Raw genomic sequence first — 24,067 nt, 5'->3', positions numbered from 1 at the left:
CCTTATAACAATAAAATCCATAAAAACTGCACAGGCTAATCTGGGACGACACTTGACGAACATGCATTAAGCCAAATTTTCCTAAAAGGGGCTCAAATTCTCTGTGTTTTACTATGATTTATATAATCACCACAATTATGAAGCTAAAGTGTAGTGGAATGACATTTTAATTCTTTGTTCAATTTTGTTCAATCTGAATATGTATGATAATATTCCAATGGAAGCTTTTTTGTTCATGTTCGTTGTTGTTTGTTCAAAATGGTTTACTTCATTTTCAGCAAAGATTTTTTGTAATTTGTGACCCTTATATGTCAAAGGGCTTGTACTTGAGTGTTAGATCTGTTATTAATAATCCCAATAATGCAGGGTAGCTATATGTTACATCCTTTACCTAAATATAATTGGTTCATTAGATTTGTGTTATACCAATCCTAGATTTGATCTGTACTCAATCCTAATGCCTATAAACAACATATATTACAAATCCTCAGTGGTAAATTTAATGAGAATAAAGCAAATCTTATTGGAGCTGATTAAACATAAAAAAAAGGATGCTGTGTTCACAAAATGTATAGGTGTTCATGTTTGAACTAGGAAGTGAATCATTTAAATGTTTAACAATTCTTTTAATGTTAACTCAGAAAGTCCATGTTGTTGATTGTCACACTCTAAGAACTTAGGGCCTGGTTTAGATCTTCCTATTTCAAAATCATGTCTATATGACTGTTGTGTTTTCAAAGACCATTTAATAAAGTAGGACAACATGTATCTTGAAAAGAACAACGACAGGGTCCTGAACTCTTAACTGTTTCTAACTTTCAGGTCTGGGGATGGGTATGGATGACACTAGGTTTGACCTAACCCAGTTAGAGTACCCCTCCACCCCTCTGCACACCTCTGCCCCAGGTAAGATATGAGCAGGGTCACGCAAAAATGGGTCTTATGCCGTATGTGGCAAGCTTAGCTCCATATAAGCCTGCACATGAGGGCAGTCTGGTGAGGAGCTACTCTGTCTGCTAATGAGACCAGGAAACCTTGCTTTACTTCATACTGTACAGGTTAGCTCCTGACCAGACTGTGCACATGCGTAGGCTGGCCTAGAGCTACTCTGTCTGCTATGAGACCAGGAAACCTTGCTTGACTTCATACTGTACAGGTTAGCTCCTGACCAGACTGTGTGCATGCGTAGGCTGGCCTAGAGCTACTCTGTCTGCTATGAGACCAGGAAACCTTGCTTTACTTCATACTGTACAGGTTAGCTCCTGACCAGACTGTGCACATGCGTAGGCTGGCCTAGAGCTACTCTGTCTGCTATGAGACCAGGAAACCTTGCTTTACTTCATACTGTACAGGTTAGCTCCTGACCAGACTGTGTGCATGCGTAGGCTGGCCTAGAGCTACTCTGTCTGCTATGAGACCAGGAAACCTTGCTTTACTTCATACTGTACAGGTTAGCTCCTGACCAGACTGTGTGCATGCGTAGGCTGGTCTAGAGCTACACTGGCTGCTAATGAGACCAGGAAACCTTGCTTTACTTCATACTGTACAGGTTAGCTCCTGACCAGACTGTGCACATGCGTAGGCTGGCCTAGAGCTACTCTGTCTGCTATGAGACCAGGAAACCTTGCTTTACTTCATACTGTACAGGTTAGCTCCTGACCAGACTGTGTGCATGCGTAGGCTGGTCTAGAGCTACTCTGTCTGCTATGAGACCAGGAAACCTTGCTTTACTTCATACTGTACAGGTTAGCTCCTGACCAGACTGTGTGCATGCGTAGGCTGGTCTAGAGCTACACTGGCTGCTAATGAGACCAGGACACCTTGCTTTACTTCATACTGTACAGGTTAGCTCCTGACCAGACTGTGTGCATGCGTAGGCTGGTCTAGAGCTACACTGGCTGCTAATGAGACCAGGACACCTTGCTTTACTTCATACTGTACAGGTTAGCTCCTGACCAGACTGTGCACATGCGTAGGCTGGCCTAGAGCTACTCTGTCTGCTATGAGACCAGGAAACCTTGCTTTACTTCATACTGTACAGGTTAGCTCCTGACCAGACTGTGTGCATGCGTAGGCTGGTCTAGAGCTACTCTGTCTGCTATGAGACCAGGAAACCTTGCTTTACTTCATACTGTACAGGTTAGCTCCTGACCAGGCTGTGCACATGCGTAGGCTGGTCTAGAGCTACTCTGTCTGCTATGAGACCAGGAAACCTTGCTTGACTTCATACTGTACAGGTTAGCTCCTGACCAGACTGTGCACATGCGTAGGCTGGTCTAGAGCTACTCTGTCTGCTATGAGACCAGGAAACCTTGCTTTACTTCATACTGTACAGGTTAGCTCCTGACCAGACTGTGCACATGCGTAGGCTGGCCTAGAGCTACTCTGTCTGCTATGAGACCAGGAAACCTTGCTTTACTTCATACTGTACAGGTTAGCTCCTGACCAGACTGTGTGCATGCGTAGGCTGGCCTAGAGCTACTCTGTCTGCTATGAGACCAGGAAACCTTGCTTTACTTCATACTGTACAGGTTAGCTCCTGACCAGACTGTGTGCATGCGTAGGCTGGCCTAGAGCTACTCTGTCTGCTATGAGACCAGGAAACCTTGCTTTACTTCATACTGTACAGGTTAGCTCCTGACCAGACTGTGTGCATGCGTAGGCTGGCCTAGAGCTACTCTGTCTGCTATGAGACCAGGAAACCTTGCTTTACTTCATACTGTACAGGTTAGCTCCTGACCAGACTGTGTGCATGCGTAGGCTGGCCTAGAGCTACTCTGTCTGCTATGAGACCAGGAAACCTTGCTTTACTTCATACTGTACAGGTTAGCTCCTGACCAGACTGTGCACATGCGTAGGCTGGCCTAGAGCTACTCTGTCTGCTATGAGACCAGGAAACCTTGCTTTACTTCATACTGTACAGGTTAGCTCCTGACCAGACTGTGCACATGCGTAGGCTGGTCTAGAGCTACTCTGTCTGCTATGAGACCAGGAAACCTTGCTTTACTTCATACTGTACAGGTTAGCTCCTGACCAGACTGTGTACATGCGTAGGCTGGTCTAGAGCTACACTGGCTGCTAATGAGACCAGGAAACCTTGCTTTACTTCATACTGTACAGGTTAGCTCCTGACCAGACTGTGTGCATGCGTAGGCTGGCCTAGAGCTACTCTGTCTGCTATGAGACCAGGAAACCTTGCTTTACTTCATACTGTACAGGTTAGCTCCTGACCAGACTGTGTGCATGCGTAGGCTGGTCTAGAGCTACTCTGTCTGCTAATGAGACCAGGACACCTTGCTTTACTTCATACTGTACAGGTTAGCTCCTGACCAGACTGTGCACATGCGTAGGCTGGCCTAGAGCTACTCTGTCTGCTATGAGACCAGGAAACCTTGCTTTACTTCATACTGTACAGGTTAGCTCCTGACCAGACTGTGTGCATGCGTAGGCTGGTCTAGAGCTACACTGGCTGCTAATGAGACCAGGAAACCTTGCTTTACTTCATACTGTACAGGTTAGCTCCTGACCAGACTGTGTGCATGCGTAGGCTGGCCTAGAGCTACTCTGTCTGCTATGAGACCAGGAAACCTTGCTTTACTTCATACTGTACAGGTTAGCTCCTGACCAGACTGTGTGCATGCGTAGGCTGGCCTAGAGCTACTCTGTCTGCTATGAGACCAGGAAACCTTGCTTTACTTCATACTGTACAGGTTAGCTCCTGACCAGACTGTGTGCATGCGTAGGCTGGCCTAGAGCTACTCTGTCTGCTATGAGACCAGGAAACCTTGCTTTACTTCATACTGTACAGGTTAGCTCCTGACCAGACTGTGCACATGCATAGGCTGGCCTAGAGCTACTCTGTCTGCTATGAGACCAGGAAACCTTGCTTTACTTCATACTGTACAGGTTAGCTCCTGACCAGACTGTGCACATGCGTAGGCTGGTCTAGAGCTACTCTGTCTGCTATGAGACCAGGAAACCTTGCTTTACTTCATACTGTACAGGTTAGCTCCTGACCAGACTGTGTGCATGCGTAGGCTGGCCTAGAGCTACTCTGTCTGCTATGAGACCAGGAAACCTTGCTTGACTTCATACTGTACAGGTTAGCTCCTGACCAGACTGTGCACATGCGTAGGCTGGCCTAGAGCTACACTGGCTGCTATGAGACCAGGAAACCTTGCTTTACTTCATACTGTACAGGTTAGCTCCTGACCAGACTGTGTGCATGCGTAGGCTGGCCTAGAGCTACTCTGTCTGCTATGAGACCAGGAAACCTTGCTTTACTTCATACTGTACAGGTTAGCTCCTGACCAGACTGTGTGCATGCGTAGGCTGGTCTAGAGCTACTCTGTCTGCTATGAGACCAGGAAACCTTGCTTTACTTCATACTGTACAGGTTAGCTCCTGACCAGACTGTGCACATGCGTAGGCTGGCCTAGAGCTACACTGGCTGCTATGAGACCAGGAAACCTTGCTTTACTTCATACTGTACAGGTTAGCTCCTGACCAGACTGTGCACATGCGTAGGCTGGTCTAGAGCTACACTGGCTGCATAGGGCATTAAAAGACCCATTAGAAGGTTCAGTGTATAACTTGAACTTGCCTTCATCTCAAATATTTGGGCATGGAACCCATGTGTAATGGTGACAATGTGATGAGACTTATTAGCTGATATCAATTTACTGCTGGTATTGAAACAGCCATCGTGGCTAAATTAGGTGAGAGAGGATAGACAGAGGCTGATGGTTATGTAAGTTATGTAAGCATCAAATACCAATAAAAGTGGTCAGTCAGCAAGTCCTCCAAATCAGCATATGTAGACTGTACAGGGAGATCATGGATCGTCTTGTTTAGGTTCACAAGAGTTTCAACTCTGTAAGTAATTGCCTTAAAGTATTCTTAAATTTAGTGGAGCACACATGTATCTTGAAAATTATAAGAGTTATCAATTGTTAAACTAATTATGTAGATAGATCCCAATGAGGGGAAGTACAAAGACTTCTGCTGTCATAATTTTACAGTTATGTTGATTATTGATGTTCATGCTAAAAATTTACTCTTTGGCATATACATCAAGATGAAACTTCAGTGTTAAGAAGCTGGCATTGTTGGCAAACAAGTTCTTAAAACTGAACTGCAAATGCCTTCTGACAAAGTCCTGTAGGGAGTATTTCAGGAATTACAGTGACAATTCTAGTTTCTGAAAACAACAATTGTTTAACTTTGCATGTAATATTGTATTGTATTCCCCTACAAAGTTTTATCAATTGATGTCCTTGGATTGGAAACATGCCAAGCCAGGGGTCACTAAACGCTTATAATATTCACTTATAAAGCACAATAACTTGTAAAAAAATATGTCCATATTAACTAAATTTCATCCAAGAGGTCATTTATATACACTTATATAAAGAATAACTTCAACAATATTTTCCTCAGAAGCCTTACTGTTGTAATTAGTAATAAAATATATAGTGACTCTCTACAAAGGTGTTTTATACCATCCCCTGTGCCGTGTGAACCAAACAGGCCCCACCCATTTTTAGCTCATCTATTTTTTGGAAAAAAATTATGAGCTATTGTCATCACCTTGGCGTCGGCGTCCGGTTAAGTTTTGCGTTTAGGTCCACTTTTCTCATAAAGTATCAATGCTATTGCATTCAAACTTGGTACACTTACTTACTATCATGAGGGGACTGGGCAGGCAAAGTTAGATAACTCTGGCATACATTTTGACAGAATTATGTGCCCTTTTTATACTTAAAAAATGGAAAATTTTGGTTAAGTTTTGTGTTTAGGTCCATTTTATTCCTTAAGTATCAAAGCTATTGCTTTCAAACTTGCAACACTTACTGACTATCAAAAGGGGACTGTGCAGGCAAAGTTATGTAACTCTGACTGGCATTTTGACAGAATTATGTGTCCTTTTTATACTTAGAATATTGAAAATTTGGTTAAGTTATGTGTTTAGGTCGACTTTTTTCCTAAATATTCAAAGCTATTGCTTTCATACTTGCAACACTTACTAACTATCGTAAGGGGACTGTGCAGGCAAAGTTATGTAACTCTGACTGGCATTTTGACGGAATTATGGGCCCTTTATACTAAAAAATTTGGTTAAGTTTTGTGTTTTGGTCCACTTTGCCCCTAAAGTATCATAGATATTCCTTTCATACTTGGAACACTCGCAAACTATCATAAGGGGACAGTAAAGGACAAGTTGCATAACTCTGGTTGTCATTTTCACGGAATTATGGCCCTTTTTTGACTCAGTAACTTCGAATATATGGTTACATTTTGTGTTTAGATCCACTTTACCTCTAAAGTATCAAGGCTATTGATTTTAAACTTCAAATACTTTCATGCTATCATGAGGGTACTGTACCTGGCAAGGGGAATTTTACCTTTACCTTTGAATGATCTTGACTCTCAAGGTCAAATTATTAAATTTTGCTTAAATTGCCATAACTTCTTTATTTATGATTAGATTCGATTGATACTTTGACAAAACAACTCTTACCTGATATACCACAATAGACTCCACCCTCAATCCCCCCCCCCATTATTTTTTTTTAATAAAAGATCATCTAATAAATGACCACCACACCCTCACACTATACCCCCCTATCCCCCACCCCCAAAAAATAATTTTTATGCCCCTGGTAAGGTGGCATATAGCAGTCAGTATGTCAGTCAGTCTGTCCTTCCGTCCGAAAAAAACTTTAACATTGGCCATAACTTTTTCACTTTTGAAGATAGCAACTTTATATTTGGCATGCATGTGTATCTCATGGAGCTGCACATTTTGAGTGGTGAAAGGTCAAGGTCATCCTTCAAGGTCAAATGTCAAATATATGGCGTCTGTCTGTCTGAAAACTTCAACATTGGCCATAACTTTTTTAATATTGAAGATAGCAACTTGATATTTGGCATGCATGTGTATCTCATGAAGCTGCGCATTTTGAGTGGTGGAAGTTCAAGGTCAAGGTCATCCTTCAAGGTAAAAAAATTTAAAAAAATATTTCAAAGCGGTGTTCTCATGAAGCGGCACATTTTGAGTGGTGGATGTTCAAGGTCAAGGTCATTCTTCAAGGTCAAGGTCATCCTTCAAGGTCAAAGGTAAAAGTAATAATTTCAAAGCAGCGTTATCATGAAGCTGCACATTTTGAGTGGTGGAAGTTCAAGGTTAAGGTCATCCTTCAAGGTCAAGGTCATCCTTCAAGGTCAAAGGTAAAAAAAACAAAAACATTTCAAAGCGGCGTGGCGTTATCATGAAGCTGCACATTTTGAGTGGTGGAAGTTCAAGGTCATCCTTCAAGGTAAAAAAAATAAATAAAAAAATTTCAAAGCGGCGTTCTCATGAAGCTGCACATTTTAAGTGGTGGAAGTTCAAGGTCAAGTTCATCCTTCAAGGTCAAAGGTCAATTTTTTTTTTAATTCAAAGCGGCGTTCTCATGAAGCTGCACATTTTGAGTGGTGGAAGTTCAAGGTCAAGGTCATTCTTCAAGGTCAAGGTCATCCTTCAAGGTTAAAGGTAAAAAAAAAAAAATTCAAAGCGTCATTATCATGAAGCTGCACATTTTGAGTGGTGGAAGTTCAAGGTCAAGGTAATCCTTCAAGGTCAAGGTCATCCTTAAGGTCAAAGGTAAAAAAAATATATTTCAAAGCGGCGTTCTCATAAATCTGCACATTTTGAGTGGTGGGAGTTCAAGGTCAAGGTCATCCTTCAAGGTCAAAGGTAAAAAAAATATAAAAATTCAAAGCATTGCAATAGCGGGCATTGTGTTTCTGACAAACACATCTCTTGTTTTTTTCAAGCATGGTTAAAAAAACACAAATATTTATTTTTATTATAAGCTCATCTATTTTTTTTTTTTAAATTATGAGCTATTGTCATCACCTTGGCGTTGGCGTTGGCGTCGGCGTCTGGTTAAGTTTTGCGTTTAGGTCCACTTTTCTCAGAAAGTATCAATGCTATTGCATTCGAAATTGGTACACTTACTTTCTATCATGAGGGGACTGGGCAGGCAAAGTTAGATAACTCTGGCGTGCATTTTGACTGAATTATGTGCCCTTTTTATACTTAGAAAATTGAAAATTTTGGTTAAGTTTTGCGTTTAGGTCCACTTTTTTCAGAAAGTATCAATGCTATTGCATTCAAACTTGGTACACTTACTTACTATCATGAGGGGACTGGGCAGGCAAAGTTAGATAACTCTGGCGTGCATTTTGACAGAATTATGTGCCCTTTTTATACTTAAAAATAGAAAATTTTGGTTAAGTTTTGTGTTTAGGTCCATTTTATTCCTTAAGTATCAAAGCTATTTCTTTCATACTTGCAACACTTACTAACTATCATAAGGGGACTGTGCAGGCAAAGTAATGTAACTCTGACTGGCATTTTGACAGAATTATGTGCCCTTTTTATACTTAGAAAATTGAAAATTTGGTTAAGTTTTGTGTTTAGGTCCACTTTATTCCTATATCAAGGCTATTGCTTTCAAACTTCAAATACTTTCATGCTATCATGAGGTTACTGTACCTGGCAAGGGGAATTTTACCTTTACCTTTGAATGACCTTGACTCCACCCAAACCATCCCCCGTGCCCCCCCCCCCCCCCCCCCCGAATCCCACCCCTCCTTTTTTTTTTTTTTTTTTTTTTTTTTTTTTTTTTTTTTTAAGATCATCTCACAAATGACCACCACACCCTCACACTATACCCCCCTTTCCCCCCCCCCCCAATGTTTTTTTTTTTAAACAGTTAAAAACACAACTATTTATTTTTATTATTTTATGTTTGAAATACCGTCCAACCATCGCACCCAAGAATCCCCCCCCTTCTTCGCAAACATTGAAAAACGTAGAAATTAACAAAAAACTGTACACAAATAAGTAGTTAATGGCGAAGATATAACGCACAGAACTCAAATACTAGAAGAACAACGTTTGTTTTTCGAAACCCTCTATAAACGAAAACATGTTGAAAATAACATCCTCTTTAAAAATACACATCATGCTTTAAATCAAGAAGAAAAACAACTGTGCGACGGATAACTTAATAAATATGAATGTGGATTAGCACTTAAAGAAATGCAAAATAACAAAAGTCCAGGATCTGATGGCATCACAGTCGAATTTTATAAAATATTCTGGAACGATATTAAAACACATTTAATTAATTCACTCAACTATTCTTTTAACAACAAAAACCTAACTACGCTACAAAAGCAAGGTATAATATCACTCATTCCAAAACCTGGAAAAAACCTAGAATCCTTATCAAACTGGCGCCCGATTAGTCTACTTAACAATGATTATAAAATTGCAACTAAAAGTATTTCAAACAGAATCAAAAAAGTATTACCATCAGTCATTTCAAGATCACAATCTGGTTTTATTAAAGGACGATACATTGGTGAAAATGTATGTCTAATACAAGAATGCATAAATTATTTCAACCAACCAAACAATTCTTGCCTCATCTTCTTTGCAGACTTTGAAAAGGCTTTCGATTTACTAGACCATTCGTTTATGTTCTCTTGCTTAGAAAATATGAATTTCGGTGAAAGTCTTATTAAATGGGTAAAACTATTTTATACCGATATTAACAGTATAATAATTAACAATGGCTTCTTCTCAAACAGTTTTAACATCAAACGAGGGGTACGACAAGGATGTCCACTCTCATCCTCACTATTTATTATATGCATCGAGTATCTATCACACTATATCCAATCAAATAAACATATAAATGGAATATCGCTAGAACCTGACGAAGAAATTAAACAGTCGCTATTTGCTGACGACGCAACTTTTTTTTTAAATGACAGTATTGACTCATTCAATAATCTTATAGAATCGCTTGCCCTTTTTGGAATGGCATCGGGTCTTAAACTTAACAAAAGTAAATACACTGTGCTACGAGTAGGTAAATTTAAACAAAGTAATATTCAACTTAAAAAAGAAATGAAATTCCACTGGACATCAGATGAAGCAACAACGTTAGGAATAACATTTACAAACAATGAAAATGAAACAGTTCGAAAAAACATACTGCCTAAACTACAAAAATTTAAAAATTGTTTAAAATCATGGCAGCATCGTAAACTTACACTAATCGAAAAAAAACACGGTGTTGAAAACGTTTGCACTACCTAAATTAATTTATACACTAACAGTTCTCCCAAACCCACCAAAAGATATTATTAAAGATATACAATCAGAAATATTTAATTTCATATGGGACGGTAAACCTGATAAAATTAAGCGAACTCAGTTAATTCAATCTGTAGAAAATGGAGGTATCCAATTAACGGACATCTACTCATTCTTGAATGCAATCAAATGCAGCTGGGTAAAAAGATATCTAGATAATACCAATACAAGTAAATGGAAATTATTCTACCAGGAAATCCTAAAAAAATATGGTGACTCCTTACTTTTTGAATGCAACATCAGCAATACCATTTTGCATGAAATTGCAAACAAAAACATATTCCTATCAAATGTTTTATCAGCATGGACTAATGTTACTCATAATCTAGAAACCCAAATCACCAGTAAAACTATTCTATGGAACAATAAAGACATAACTTCAAACAATAAGACTTTTTTCTATAAACATTGGTTTGAAAAAAACATTAAATATGTCGACCAATTGTACGATTACAGAATAAAAGACTTCTATTCTTTTCAGAATATATGTTATATATACGGAATACCTTCAGGCAATTTCCTAATGTATTACACATTAATTAAAAGCATACCCATACATATTAAATCTACAATTAATACAAATAACACACCATGTACTCAAACATCATTCACGGAAAACATACTTGCAAAACAAAACAAAACAAACAAAATATTTTACAAACTACAAATTAAACACCCTGCAGAAAACTCCAAGATTCAAAATAAATGGCAAAGCATTCTTCGAGAACAAGAATTAAATTGGAAACAAATATTTATCATGCCATATAAAACAACTATAGATAGCACACTGAGAAACTTTCAATATAAATATGTCCACAGAATCATAGCTACAAATAAATACCTTTTTAAGTGCAACCTATCCAACACAAATTTATGTGATATATGCAGCGAACACATTGAAACAATAGAACACCTTTTCTGGGAGTGCAAACATATTCAAACTCTAAGGAACCATTTAACAACTTTTCTAGAGAAACAACAATTAAAATTAAAACTGTCTCTCTTAAATATCAGTTTCGGTGTGAATATTTTTAAAATACCAGAAATTAATAACACTGTGAACCACATTATCATATTAATGAAATATTTTATATTTAGCTTCAAATACAAAAAACAAATACCTTCTTTCAACTGTTTTATAAACTATTTAAAACTAAAGATCCAAATTGAAAAAGAAATAGCCCTCAACAACGATAAACTTCATATTTTTGAACAAAAATGGAAACGCATAAACTTTCATAACCCAGTCCAGTTGTCATCCACCTAACTCTACGCAACTCATCTATAGGATTGATTATATACATTTTAAAATAACAGCATACACCACATGCAACCAAAGCAAAAAAACATTATATCCTAGCATATCATGTATAATATGTGTTTGATATTATTAATGTTGTATTATACCACTTTTGTTCTTGCTTATGCACATATTTACATTGTATGTTTTATATTGAATAAAAAAAAAAAAAAAAAAAAAATCCACCCCACCCCCCCTTTCCCCACCCGAATCCCCCCCCCCTAATTTTTTTTTGAAAGATCATCTCACAAATTACCACCACACCCTCACACTATACCCCCCCCCCCCCCCACCTCACCCCCCCCCCCAATTTCATTTTTTTTTAAAGTTTAAAAACACAAATATTTATTTTTATTATTTTATGTTTGAAATACCGTCCAACCATCGCACCCAAGAATCCCCCCCCCTCCCCCCCCCCCCCCCCCCCCCCCTCGATTTTTTATTTTTTTTGCATTTTTTTCGCATTTTTGGAAGATAATGTAATAAATGTCCACACCCCCACACTATACACCCCTCTTCACTCCACCCCTCCCTCCTTTGTGATTGAAAATGAGAGTCCGTTCACCTTTAAAAAGAAAATAGATGAGCGGTCTGCACCCGCAAGGCGGTGCTCTTGTTTTATTTTTGAAATACCGTCCAACCATCCCACCCAAGAAGCACCACCCCAAATTTTTTTTATTTTTTTTTTGCATTTTTTTTTTGCATTTTTGGAAGATGATGTAATAAATGACCACACCCCCACACTATACACCCCTTTCCACTCCACCCCTCCCACCTTTGTGATTGAAATTGAGATAGGTCCCTACACCTTTAAAAAGAAAAATAGATGAGCGGTCTGCACCCGCAAGGCGGTGCTCTTGTTTTAAAGATCTTATTACAAATTATTACTTGTTTTATTCAGGTGGTATTCTTTGTGATGATTGTGACAAGCTCTAGTTATTGGGTATAGTTAATTTCAGTAAAACAAGTATTTTATGCTGTAAATTCATGGCCCTTATTATCCCCACGCTTTTTTCTTGGGGGGGGGGGGGATATTGTGGTTATCCCCGCCGTCTGTCCGTTCCTCTGACCGTCCGTCCTGGCCACTATCTCCTCCTACACTATAAGCACTAGAACCTTGAAACTTACAAACATGTTAGCTATGAGCTTATGTGCGACCCTGCACTATTTGGAATTTTGATCTGACCCCTGGGTCAAAAGTTATGGGGGTTGGGGTGGGGCCGGGTTAGAGATTTTCATTCATTTTTTTATGTTATTTTTACATTAACTTCTTCATTTCTACACCGATTTACTTCAAATTGATACTGAACATCTCTTATGACAATACGGTCAATCTCAACTATGCATGGCCCCATTACCAACCCTGGGGTGCCCCGCCCACATAGACCACGCCCACCCAAAATTGCCTTTTACTATAATTTCTTCATTTCTACACTGATTCACTTCAAATTGATACTGAACCTCTCTTATGACAATACGGTCAATCTCAACTATGCATGGCCCCATTACCAACCCTGGGGCGCCCCGCCCACATAGACCACACCCACCCAAAATTGCCTTTTACTATAATTTCTTCATTTCTACACCGATTCACTTCAAATTGATACTGAACTTCTCTTATGACAATACAGTCAATCTCAAATATGCATGGCCCCATTAGCAACCCTGGGGCGCCCCGCCCACATAGGCCACACCCACCCAAAATTGCCTTTTACTATAATTTCTTCATTTCTACACCGATTCACTTCTATTTGATACTGAACTTCTCTTATGACAATACGGTCAATCTCAACTATGCATGGCCCCATTACCAACCCTGGGGCGCCCCTGGGTCAAACATGCGTTGTGGGGATACGCGTCGGCCTCTGCCGTGCCATTTCTAGTTAAAATATATTTGTTAATTGACCCTGGTTAGTTACTCCACATAAAAATTCTACCAAATAAGTTGTTTGACCTCTTTCCTAGTGAGACTATGCGGTGTATGTTTGTTTACTGCAGTGGCAATCAGCACAGATGGGCAGCCCCAGTTGAGCCAGTCAGACAGTGCCCTGGGAGATGAGGGAAGTCAGGAGGGACAGGAAGAGGGCCAGTATGGGGAGGGAGAGGCTTACCCTGAGGAGCTTCCGTATGTACAACTCCTGTCAACAAAACTGATGGGTTTTTTAATTACAGACAGATAAAAGCCTGTACACAGGCTTATCAAGGACAACACTTTCAGACTGCACTGGATTTTGTTATGCCCCCGGATCAAATGATCAGGGGTATATTGTTTTCGGCCTGTCTGTCTTTCTGTCAATTTGTCCCAAAACTTTAACCTTGGTCATAACTTTTGCAATATTGAAGATAGCAACTTGATATTTGGCATGCATGTGTATCTCATGGAGCTGCACAGTTTTAGCTGAGAAAGGTCAAGGTCATCCTTCAAGGTCAAAGGCCACATATGGCTTCAAAGCGGCGCAATAGGGGGCATTGTGTTTCACAAACACAGCTCTTGTTTGGATGAGACTTCATTTTAACAAAAAAAAAGGGGGCAAACAAAAGGAAATTGTTGTCTCAGATTAGCTTGTGCAGACTTATCTGCAACAACACTTAAGGCATATGAATGAAGCACCGTTTTCCCAAAGCTAGGCTCTGATTCAATTGTCAGTGACTATCAGTATCGGCTACAGCATTTAGAAAGTCCTGTCCACATACTATGGCATATTTTATGATGGGGATTGAAATTTTAAGGAATATTAGTGAGATAAATCTAATTAGTCCCCTACCGGTTTCACCGGAGGGGACTTAGGGTTTTGTCCCCGACCGTCAGTCTGTCCGTCACACTTTTCTGGATCCTGCGATAACTTTAAAAGTTCTTAATATTTTTTCATGAAACTTGGAACATTGATAGATGGCAATATGGACATTATGGACGTCATTTCATTTCGTTCCTACGTCAAAAATTATGGTTGCTATGGCAACAAATAGACTAGAAATACTGCTGAAAATGGTGTTTTTTTCTGGATCCTGCGATACCTTTTAAAGTTCTAAATATTTTTTCATGAAACTTGAAACATGGATAGATGGCAATATGGACATTATGCACAGCATTTCATTTTGTTCCGACGTCAAAAATTCTGGTTGCTATGGCAACAAATAAACTAGAAATACTGCTGAAAATGGTGGTTTTCTGGATCCTGCAATATTTTTTAAAGTTCTTAATATTTTTTCATGAAACTTGAAACATGGATAGATGGCAATATGGACATTATGCACGTCATTTCATTTTGTTCCTAAATAAAAAAATTGGTTGCTATGGCAACAAATATATATAAAAAAAAATCTGGAATTCTGACAATGGTGGAGCCGGTAGGGGACTTATATTGCTTGACAATAGTCTTGTTATGAGTTGCTGTGGTGTACTGCTTATTCAATAGATATGTGTCGTGTTCTGAGAAAACTGGTCATAATGCTTGTGCGTAAAGTGTCATCCCAGATTAGCCTGTGCAGTCCGCACAGGCTAATCAGGGACGACACTTTCCGCATTTATGACATTTTTCGTTTAAATGAAATCTCTTTCCAAATTAGGCGGAAAGTGTCGTCCCTGATTAGCCTGTGCGGACTGCACAGGCTAATCTGGGACGACACTTTACGCACATGCATTATGCCTTAGTTTTCGCAGAACACGACACAAATATTCTCATAAGCATAGTTATTTATAAGGTACTTAATGTAATCACTGGGAAGTGAGACAATTTACAAATTTACATAACAGTGTTTGTATTAGCACATGGGATCCTGAATTTATCAGTTATCTCTCTTTCTGGCGATTTTGCACAACACTGAGCATCTTGTTCAACTTAGAATTCATATTTAAAAAATATAACAAGTTGCTATGTATTACGACATGCAGAGTTGTCGTAGGGGTATTTATTGCCACTGTGATAAGCTCTTGTTGAAACAGTTGTAATGTTAGCATGATTTGAAATGATGTGAAGCATTATGATCATGTTAAAGTTCATCCTTGATATTACATGTATGTCGGTGTGGCAATGTTTAAGTTTATTCCATGCTATTGCATGTATGCCCAGGTGACAATGTTTATCCCTTGTTATGTCATGTATGTCTGTGTGACTATGTTTTCAGTTGATGCCTTGCTATTTCATGTATGCCTCTGTGACAATCATTTACTATGGCATGTATGCCGTCGTGCTGACAATGTTTAAGTTGATCCTATGTAATGTATGTGGATGTGACAATGTTTAACCCTGTACCACTCAGAAACGCACTTTGGCGCATTTGAAGTCCCTTAGAAAAGCAAATTAAATTGTATGACCTTTCTTACCATTTTCAAGTTTTAATGTCTTCATTTACAACCCTTAGATATAAGCAGCACATAGAATAAAACCTGAACAAACTGCAAGTTACGTGCAGGCTGTTATGATTTAAGCTGGTTTTATATAGCATTTTTCACTTTGCTTCTGAGCTGGGAAGGGTTAAGTTGATCCCTTTGCTATGGCACATGAACCAGTGTGCTGCAGGGATGGAGACCTTGAGCGGGAGCAGAGGGTGAAGGACTCCCAGTACAATGAGCCTCTTCCTTGGAAAATTGGGCTTAATGCATGTGCATAAAGTGTCGTCTCTGCAGATAAGCCTGTGCAGTATGCACAGGCTAATGAGAGACAACACTTGCCGTCTTACCTGGATTTTTTGCTTATAAGAGATTAGTTAAAAATGATTTTTAATAAAAGCGGAAAGTAACGCACATGCATTGAAACCGGTACCTGTGTATTTCAGGGAGGATAACCTGGAGGGTGAGCAGGGGGAGGAGGATTCCCAGGAAGACTGGCCTCAGTCAGTAGGCAATGTGGATGACATCCAGTCTGATGTGGAGGAGATGGAGGAGGATGACAGCAACAGGCAGTCAGGGGCAGGTAGGCATCAACCAGTCTGGGGCAGGTAGGCATCAACCAGTTAGGGCAGGTAGGCATCAACCAGTCAGGGGCAGGTAGGCACCTACCAGTTAGGGTGGGTAGGCATCAACCAGTCAGGGGCAGGTAGGCATAAACCAGTCAGGGACAGGTAGGCATAAACCAGTCAGGGGCAGGTAGGCATCAACCAGTCAGGGGCAGGTAGGCATCAACCAGTCAGGGGCAGGTAGGCATCAACCAGTTAGGGCAGGTAGGCATCAACCAGTCAGGGGCAGGTAGGCATCAACCAGTCAGGGGCAGGTAGGCATCAACCAGTCTGGGGCAGGTAGGCATCAACCAGTCAGGGGCAGGTAGGCATCAACCAGTCAGGGGCAGGTAGGCATCAACCAGTCAGAGGCAGGTAGGCATCAACCAGTCAGAGGCAGGTAGGCACCTACCAGTCAAGGGCAGGTAGGCATCAACCAGTCAGAGGCAGGTAGGCATCAACCAGTCAGGGGCAGGTAGGCATCAACCAGTCAGAGGCAGGTAGGCATCAACCAGTCAGGGGCAGGTAGGCATCAACCAGTCAGGGACAGGTAGGCATCAACCAGTCAGAGGCTGGTAGGCATCAACCAGTCAGGGGCAGGTAGGCATAAACCAGTCAAGGGCAGGTAGGCATCAACCAGTCAGAGGCAGGTAGGCATCAACCAGTCAGGGGCAGGTAGGCATAAACCAGTCAGGGGCAGGTAGGCATCAACCAGTCAGAGACAGGTAGGCATCAACCAGTCAAGGGCAGGTAGGCATCAACCAGTCAGAGGCAGGTAGGCATCAACCAGTCAGGGGCAGGTAGGCATCAACCAGTCAGGGGCAGGTAGGCATCAACCAGTCAAGGGCAGGTAGGCACCTACCAGTTAGGGCAGGTAGGCATCAACCAGTCAGGGGCAGGTAGGCATCAACCAGTCAAGGGCAGGTAGGCATCAACCAGTCAGAGGCAGGTAGGCATCAACCAGTCAGAGGCAGGTAGGCATCAAACAGTCAGGGGCAGGTAGGCATCAACCAGTCAAGGGCAGGTAGGCATCAACCAGTTAGGGCAGGTAGACATCAACCAGTCAAGAGCAGGTAGGCATCAACCAGTCAGGGGCAGGTAGGCATAAACCAGTCAGGGGCAGGTAGACATCAACCAGTCAGGGGCAGGTAGGCATCAACCAGTCAGGGGCAGGTAGGCATCAACCAGTCTGGGGCAGGTAGGCATCAACCAGTCAGGGGCAGGTAGGCATCAACCAATCAGGGGCAGGTAGGCATCAACCAGTCAGGGGCAGGTAGGCATAAACCAGTCAAGGGCAGGTAGGTATCAACCAGTCAGGGGCAGGTAGGCATCAACCAGTCAGGGGCAGGTAGGCACCTACCAGTCAGGGGCAGGTAGGCATCAACCAGTCAGGGGCAGGTAGGCATCAACCAGTCAGGGGCAGGTAGGCACCTACCAGTCAGGGGCAGGTAGGCATCAACCAGTCAGGGGCTGGTAGGCATCAACCAGTCAGGGGCAGGTAGGCACCTACCAGTCAGGGACAGGTAGGCATAAACCAGTCAGGGACAGGTAGGCATCAACCAGTCAGGGGCAGGTAGGCATCAACCAGTCAGGGACAGGTAGGCATCAACCAGTCAGGGGCAGGTAGGCATCAACCAGCCAGGGGCAGGTAGGCATCAACCAGTCAGGGGCAGGTAGGCATAAACCAGTCAAGTGCAGGTAGGCATCAACCAGTCAGGGACAGGTAGGCATCAACCAGTCAGGGGCAGGTAGGCATCAACCAGCCAGGGGCAGGTAGGCATCAACCAGTCAGGGGCAGGTAGGCACCTACCAGGGGGTTTGTTTTAGCAAACATCGTACAACAAATGAGCCTCACTTTGGGAAAAATAGGACTTAATGCCTGTTTGTTAAGTGTGGTCCAAGATTAGCCTGTGCAATCTACACAGGATAATATGGGAAAACACTTTCCGCTTTCATATGTTTAAAGGAAGTGTCTTTTTAGCGAAAATCCAGTTAAGGTGGAAAGTGTTGTCCCTGATTAGCCTGTGATGACTGTGCAGGCTTATCTGGGGCAACAATTTAAGCACATGCATTTAACCCCATATTCCCAGAGCAAGGCTCACATTTATGTTATGATTAAAGTTTGTTGCGTGAAAAAAAGCATTATTTCAGATTTATTCCAGATACTATGGAAAATCATCGTCCATGTAAAGTTGCAATAATGATGTTAGTAGTGAGCATTTATGCTTCTTAAACAAATTGGTTGATATGCAACAGGGAATTTAAATGAGATGGAACCATGGTTATTCAATTAATATTCCTGACATGGTGTCGATTTATGTATGCCAGTGCATGTAGTTTAAACTGGTTCTACAGCAATTTACAGGATTGTTCTACAATCTATCAGAAATATTATCCCCCGCCATCGGCGGAGGGATATTGTTTTGGCGTTGTCCGTCCATCTTTCCGTCTGTCCGTCCAGAGCCATATCTTGGAAGTGCTTTGGCGGATTTCATTGAAACTTGGCATGAGTATATATATGGATAAGAGGATGAGGCACACCAAATGGCGTTGTACACCATCTTGTAATAACAGAGTTATGGCCCTTTGTAACTTGCTTTTTTGAGTGTCAAATATAACAGTTTTGTGTCCAGAAGCATATTAGCGGGGATATCAATTCAACGAATTTGCTAGTTGTTGAATTGTTTTGTCCGTGTAGGGCTTCTTTAATTCTGTAAAATCATAAAACAGAATTTGGAAACAAAAATCATTAGTTCATACCAAAAAAGAAGAAACACACAGTTTTTATAACCTGATTCTTTGGTTTGTATTAAATATTTGTGTGTTGCCATTAAAGGCGGAATGCAAGGAAGGTTTTTATGTGATCTTTTTATGACAACAGTATGCCTTGGTTAAATGTGTCTGTTTCTATGATCTCTCTATAACCAGCATATGCCATGGCTTAACGTGTATGCTATGTCTGTATTGCCAGGCAAGGAGGGGGCTGATGGGGGTGCAGAGGGTAGTTCCAGCAGAGATGACACTTCTTCCATGTCTGCTGACAGATCTCAAGACAGTATGTCTAATGATGCAATTTTCCCAAACAGCAAATCATGATAAACGGTCATACATTAATACAAACTGATTGTGTTTTGAAATGTTGTTAATTTTACACTAAATATTATACTTGATATTATTCATCATTTTAATGATCTTGTTTAAAGGGACTTGTTCGTAGATTTTGTCATCTTGCAGTTTGTCATTAAATGCTTTTAATTGACAAATGTAAAAATTGGACCTAAAGAGCTCTTAAGAAAAAGACAAAAAAGGTTTGCTCTGTCTGGGCACAAACCACTGACCTTTGGATTTAAAGACCTAAAACACTCGGCCATTCATGCTGAACAGTATAGAGAGCATTTTATATGAGCAATCCCTGTATTGTCACAAAAAACAACAACAAATGCATAAGAAGGTCTCCAAATAATTTACGCTTTTTAAGTTAATCATGTTCCATGTTTAATCCATGTTCTTTTATTTTCTAATCTGTTACAAAAAATTGAACTTTGTCATTTCAAAATACTATAAACATGTCCCTTTAAGTGTATTTTGTGTCCACTGGCAAGGCCACATGTGGAAGTACCTTGTGTTTTTGATAGAATCCCATTTCAATGTAAGGTCTGTAACATAAGTCTTAAGGTCTGAAGCATAAAATTCAACCAATCAACTTAATACTAATTTATGTGTATCACTTGTATTTTTATCCCCGCGGAAAACATTTTCAGAGGGGATATAGTAATTGGTCCTGTCCGCCTGTCCGTCCGGCTGAAACTTTGTCCGGAGCATAACTCCAAATCTATTCAATGGATTTACTTTAAACTTAGAATATAAACAGATGACAACTGGGAGAAGTGCAGTGACCAAGAACCATAGCTCTATCTACCATAGTTTTTGAATTATCTCACCTTTTATATAACTTTAAAGTAAATTTTTGTCCGAAGCATAACTCTAAATATACTGAAGGGATTTACTTGAAATTTGAAATATAAACAGATGGCAACTAGGAGAAGTGCAGTGACCAAGAACCAAAACTCTATCTACCTTACTTTTTGAATTATCTCCTCTTTTATATGATTTTAAAGTAAATTTTTGTCCTGAGCATAACTCTACATTTACTGAAGGGATTTACTTGAAATATAAACAGATGGCAACTAGGAGAAGTGCAGTGGCCAAGAACCACAACTCTATCTACCTTAGTTTTTTTAATTATCTCCCCTTTTATATAATTTTAAAGTACATTTTTGTCCGCAGCTTAACTCTAAATCTACTGAAGGGATTTACTTATAACTTGAAATATAAACAGATGGCAAGTAGGAAAAGTGCAGTGACTAAGAACCATAACTCTATCTACCTTAGTTTTTGAATTATCTCCCCTTTAATATAACTTTAAAGTAAATTTTAGTCCGGAGCATAACTCTAAATATACTGAAGGGATTTACTTGAAATATGAAATATAAACATATGGCAACTAGGAGAAGTGCTGTGACCAAAAACCACAACTCTATCTACCATACTTTTTGAATTATCTCCCCTTTTATATGATTTTAAAGTAAATTTTTGTCCGGAGCATAACTCTAAATCTACTGAAGGGATTTACTTGAAACTTGAAATATAAACAGATGGCAACTAGGAGAAGTGCAGTGACCAAGAACCACAACTCTATCTACCTTACTTTTTGAATTTTCTCCCCTTTTATATGATTTTAAAGAAAAATTTTGTCCGGAGCATAACTCTAAATCTACTGAAGGGATTTACTTGAAACTTGAAATATAAACAGATGGCAACTAGGAGAAGTGCAGTGACCAAGAACCACAACTCTATCTACCATAGTTTTTGAATTATCTCCCCTTTTATATAACTTTAAAGTACATTTTTGTCCGGAGCATAACTCTAAATCTACTGAAGGGATTTACTTGAAACTTGAAATATAAACAGATGGCAACTAGGAGAAGTGCAGTGACAAAGAACCACAACTCTATCTACCTTACTTTTTGAATTTTCTCCCCTTTTATATGATTTTAAAGTAAATTTTTGTCCTGAGCATAACTCTAAATCTACTGAAGGGATTTACTTGAAACTTAAAATATAAACAGATGGCAACTAGGAGAAGTGCAGTGACCAAGAACCACAACTCTATCTACTTTAGTTATTGAATTATCTCCCCTTTTATATAATTTTAAAGTACATTTTTGTCCGGAGCATAACTCTAAATCTACTGAAGGGATTTACTTGAAACTTGAAATATAAACAGATGGCAAGTAGGAAAAGTGCAGTGACTAAGAACCATAACTCTATCTACCTTAGTTTTTGAATTATCTCCCCTTTTTATATAACTTTAAAGTAAATTTTGTCCGGAGCATAACTCTAAATCTACTAAAGGGATTTTTTTTGAAACTTGAAATATAAACATATGGCAAATAGGAGAAGTGTAGTGACCAAGAACCATAACTCTATCTAACTTAGTTTTTGAATTATCTCCCCTTTTATATAATTTGAAAGTAATTTTTTGTCCGGAGCATAACTCTAAATCTACTGAAGGGATTTACTTGAAACTTCAAACTTAAACAGATGGCAAGTAGGAGAAGTGCAGTGACTAAGAACCATAACTCTATCTACTTTAGTGTTTGAATTATATCCCTTTATTTAATTTCAAAGTAAATTTTTGTCCGGAGCATAATGAATTATCTCCCTTTATTTGTTTTTACAAATATTATTCTACTCTCTAAAACAAATGTTGTCATACAAGCAAACACATTTCGGTGGGGATTTGGCACTACTGTGACAAGCTCTTGTTAAATTCTAAATACTTATAGTTTTTAATTAGCCTTTCTTTGCAATTAGCAGTGCAGTGCCTCTTCCATATTTCAGTAAATTTATTTATAAATATTTTAGAATTAACCATTTGTGCTAAATGATCAGAATTGTGTACTTAAAGAAATAATTGCTCATTTGTAGACATTTGTCAGACAGCACATTTGACGAACAGTTATTTGTTTTTTGTAAGCAATTTCTCCTTTGCACCTGTCCAACAAATGAGTTCTTGTTTGTGTACCAGTGATATATTTCAAGCATTTAAGAGTAGCCAATTTTTCCTGTTTTAGATAAGCCCAAGATACAGAAGATAGTGTGGGAGGACCCCAGCAAGAGTCATGTGACCCCAAGCCCCAACCAGTCTGTGAGTCAGCCCACCCAGGCCATCTCCGTTGTTACAGGCCCACCTCCCCAACAGTTCAGGGCCAGTGGGGCACCTCACAGGGGCAGGTTCGTAAGCCACCAGGCCAGAGGGGCGCCACAGGGGGGATTTCAACCAAGAGGCCAGCGGGGAAGGCCCATGAGGGGACGTGGCATGAATTATCCGAGACGTCCAAATATGTACTAGAACATTTTTGCGAGTCAAAAAGACATTTTGTGTTTGATGATGTTGGGAAAGGATCTTTATTAAAAGAAAAGAAAAAGTTTATTTACCACACTAAATCTGGATTTAATTCTTGTTGGAGGCAAAAATTATGTAAGTTTGGATTGTGGTTGACTGAAAAGGTCAAAGCAGTGAGTTTCAGATAAAAAATATTTGGATGCTCATTAAACTTCATGTGTATTGACAGAACTTGATTGAGGAATTAAAACAACAACTGAATTTCCCCTTTTCAGAATTATTTCTTGGGGATATACAATATTTTTATTATTCAATCAAATGTTTTGGCATATTATACACCTGCTGAATGGCAAACAAATATTGTAATTGGCTCATTGCAATCTTGTTTACCGCTAGCAAAAATCAACTAAGACCTCTGATGTTAAACACTATGTTGAAATGTGTTCTCTTTCTTTTTTGTTGACCTAAATGTTTGCGATTGCTGTTACATTGACATGGTTTCTCTATTTGCGGAAGTGATTACAGTTCCTGTATAATTTACTCATGTGTTTCTGAAATCATGTAACTGATCTTTTTATTATGATATTAAATGTAAACGGTTGACATCAGACATGAGATGTTGTGTGATTATGGTTAAATACATTATTATAAAGAAGTACATGTATTTGAGTTGGATAGAAAATTCATGGTAAAATCACAAAATTTGCAATGACAAATGATGTTGTTAAAATGAGTGCATTTTTTTATATAGAAAACGTGGCAATACTGATGCTTTTCTGTCATGCTAATAAAGGATGCATAGTAAGATATGAGCGTTGTTCTAACATTTTAGCTGCTTTGTGTTTTCCCTGATTAGCCTGTGCAGTTGGCAAGTCTGATCAGGGAGAAAACTTTCCATTTTTATGAAATTTTTAGTTTAATAAGTCTCTTCACAACATAAATTCAGTCAAGACGGAAAGTCAAGTTCTCACAGGCTAATGTCAGATCACACTTTACACCTCACAGGCTAATGTCAGATCACACTTTACACACATGCATAAAGCTCCATATTGTCGGAGCAAGGCTCATTGACACTGAAGCTAACAGTAGCATGTTTAGGTTTCATAAAGCATTTATTATTATGCATTCCACTTTCTACGAATAGTTCGTCTTTTGAGTATCAGGTGAGCGCTTAATGGCCCATGGCTCTCTTATAGTCCCAAATTTA

The 24,067-nt window shown here is 39.7% G+C and overlaps 1 protein-coding gene across 1 annotated transcript in view; it reads left to right on the top strand.

The window, feature by feature from the left end:
• LOC127861476 (nucleoprotein TPR-like) overlaps positions 1–23,667 on the top strand; it is a 139,975-nt gene extending 116,308 nt beyond the window's left edge. Inside the window, exons 58-62 of the mRNA XM_052399975.1 lie at positions 823–906; positions 13,515–13,641; positions 16,293–16,429; positions 19,423–19,506; positions 22,589–23,667. Coding sequence (XP_052255935.1) covers positions 823–906; positions 13,515–13,641; positions 16,293–16,429; positions 19,423–19,506; positions 22,589–22,866 — 710 coding nt within the window. The 3' untranslated portion in view covers positions 22,867–23,667. The remainder of the gene's footprint in view (positions 1–822; positions 907–13,514; positions 13,642–16,292; positions 16,430–19,422; positions 19,507–22,588) is intronic.
• Positions 23,668–24,067: the final 400 nt, after the last annotated feature.

The sequence above is a fragment of the Dreissena polymorpha genome, chromosome 16 (genome assembly GCF_020536995.1).
Source record: "Dreissena polymorpha isolate Duluth1 chromosome 16, UMN_Dpol_1.0, whole genome shotgun sequence".
NCBI classification, from domain to species: Eukaryota; Metazoa; Mollusca; class Bivalvia; order Myida; family Dreissenidae; genus Dreissena; species Dreissena polymorpha.
This window is presented reverse-complemented; position numbering and strand designations above follow the sequence as displayed.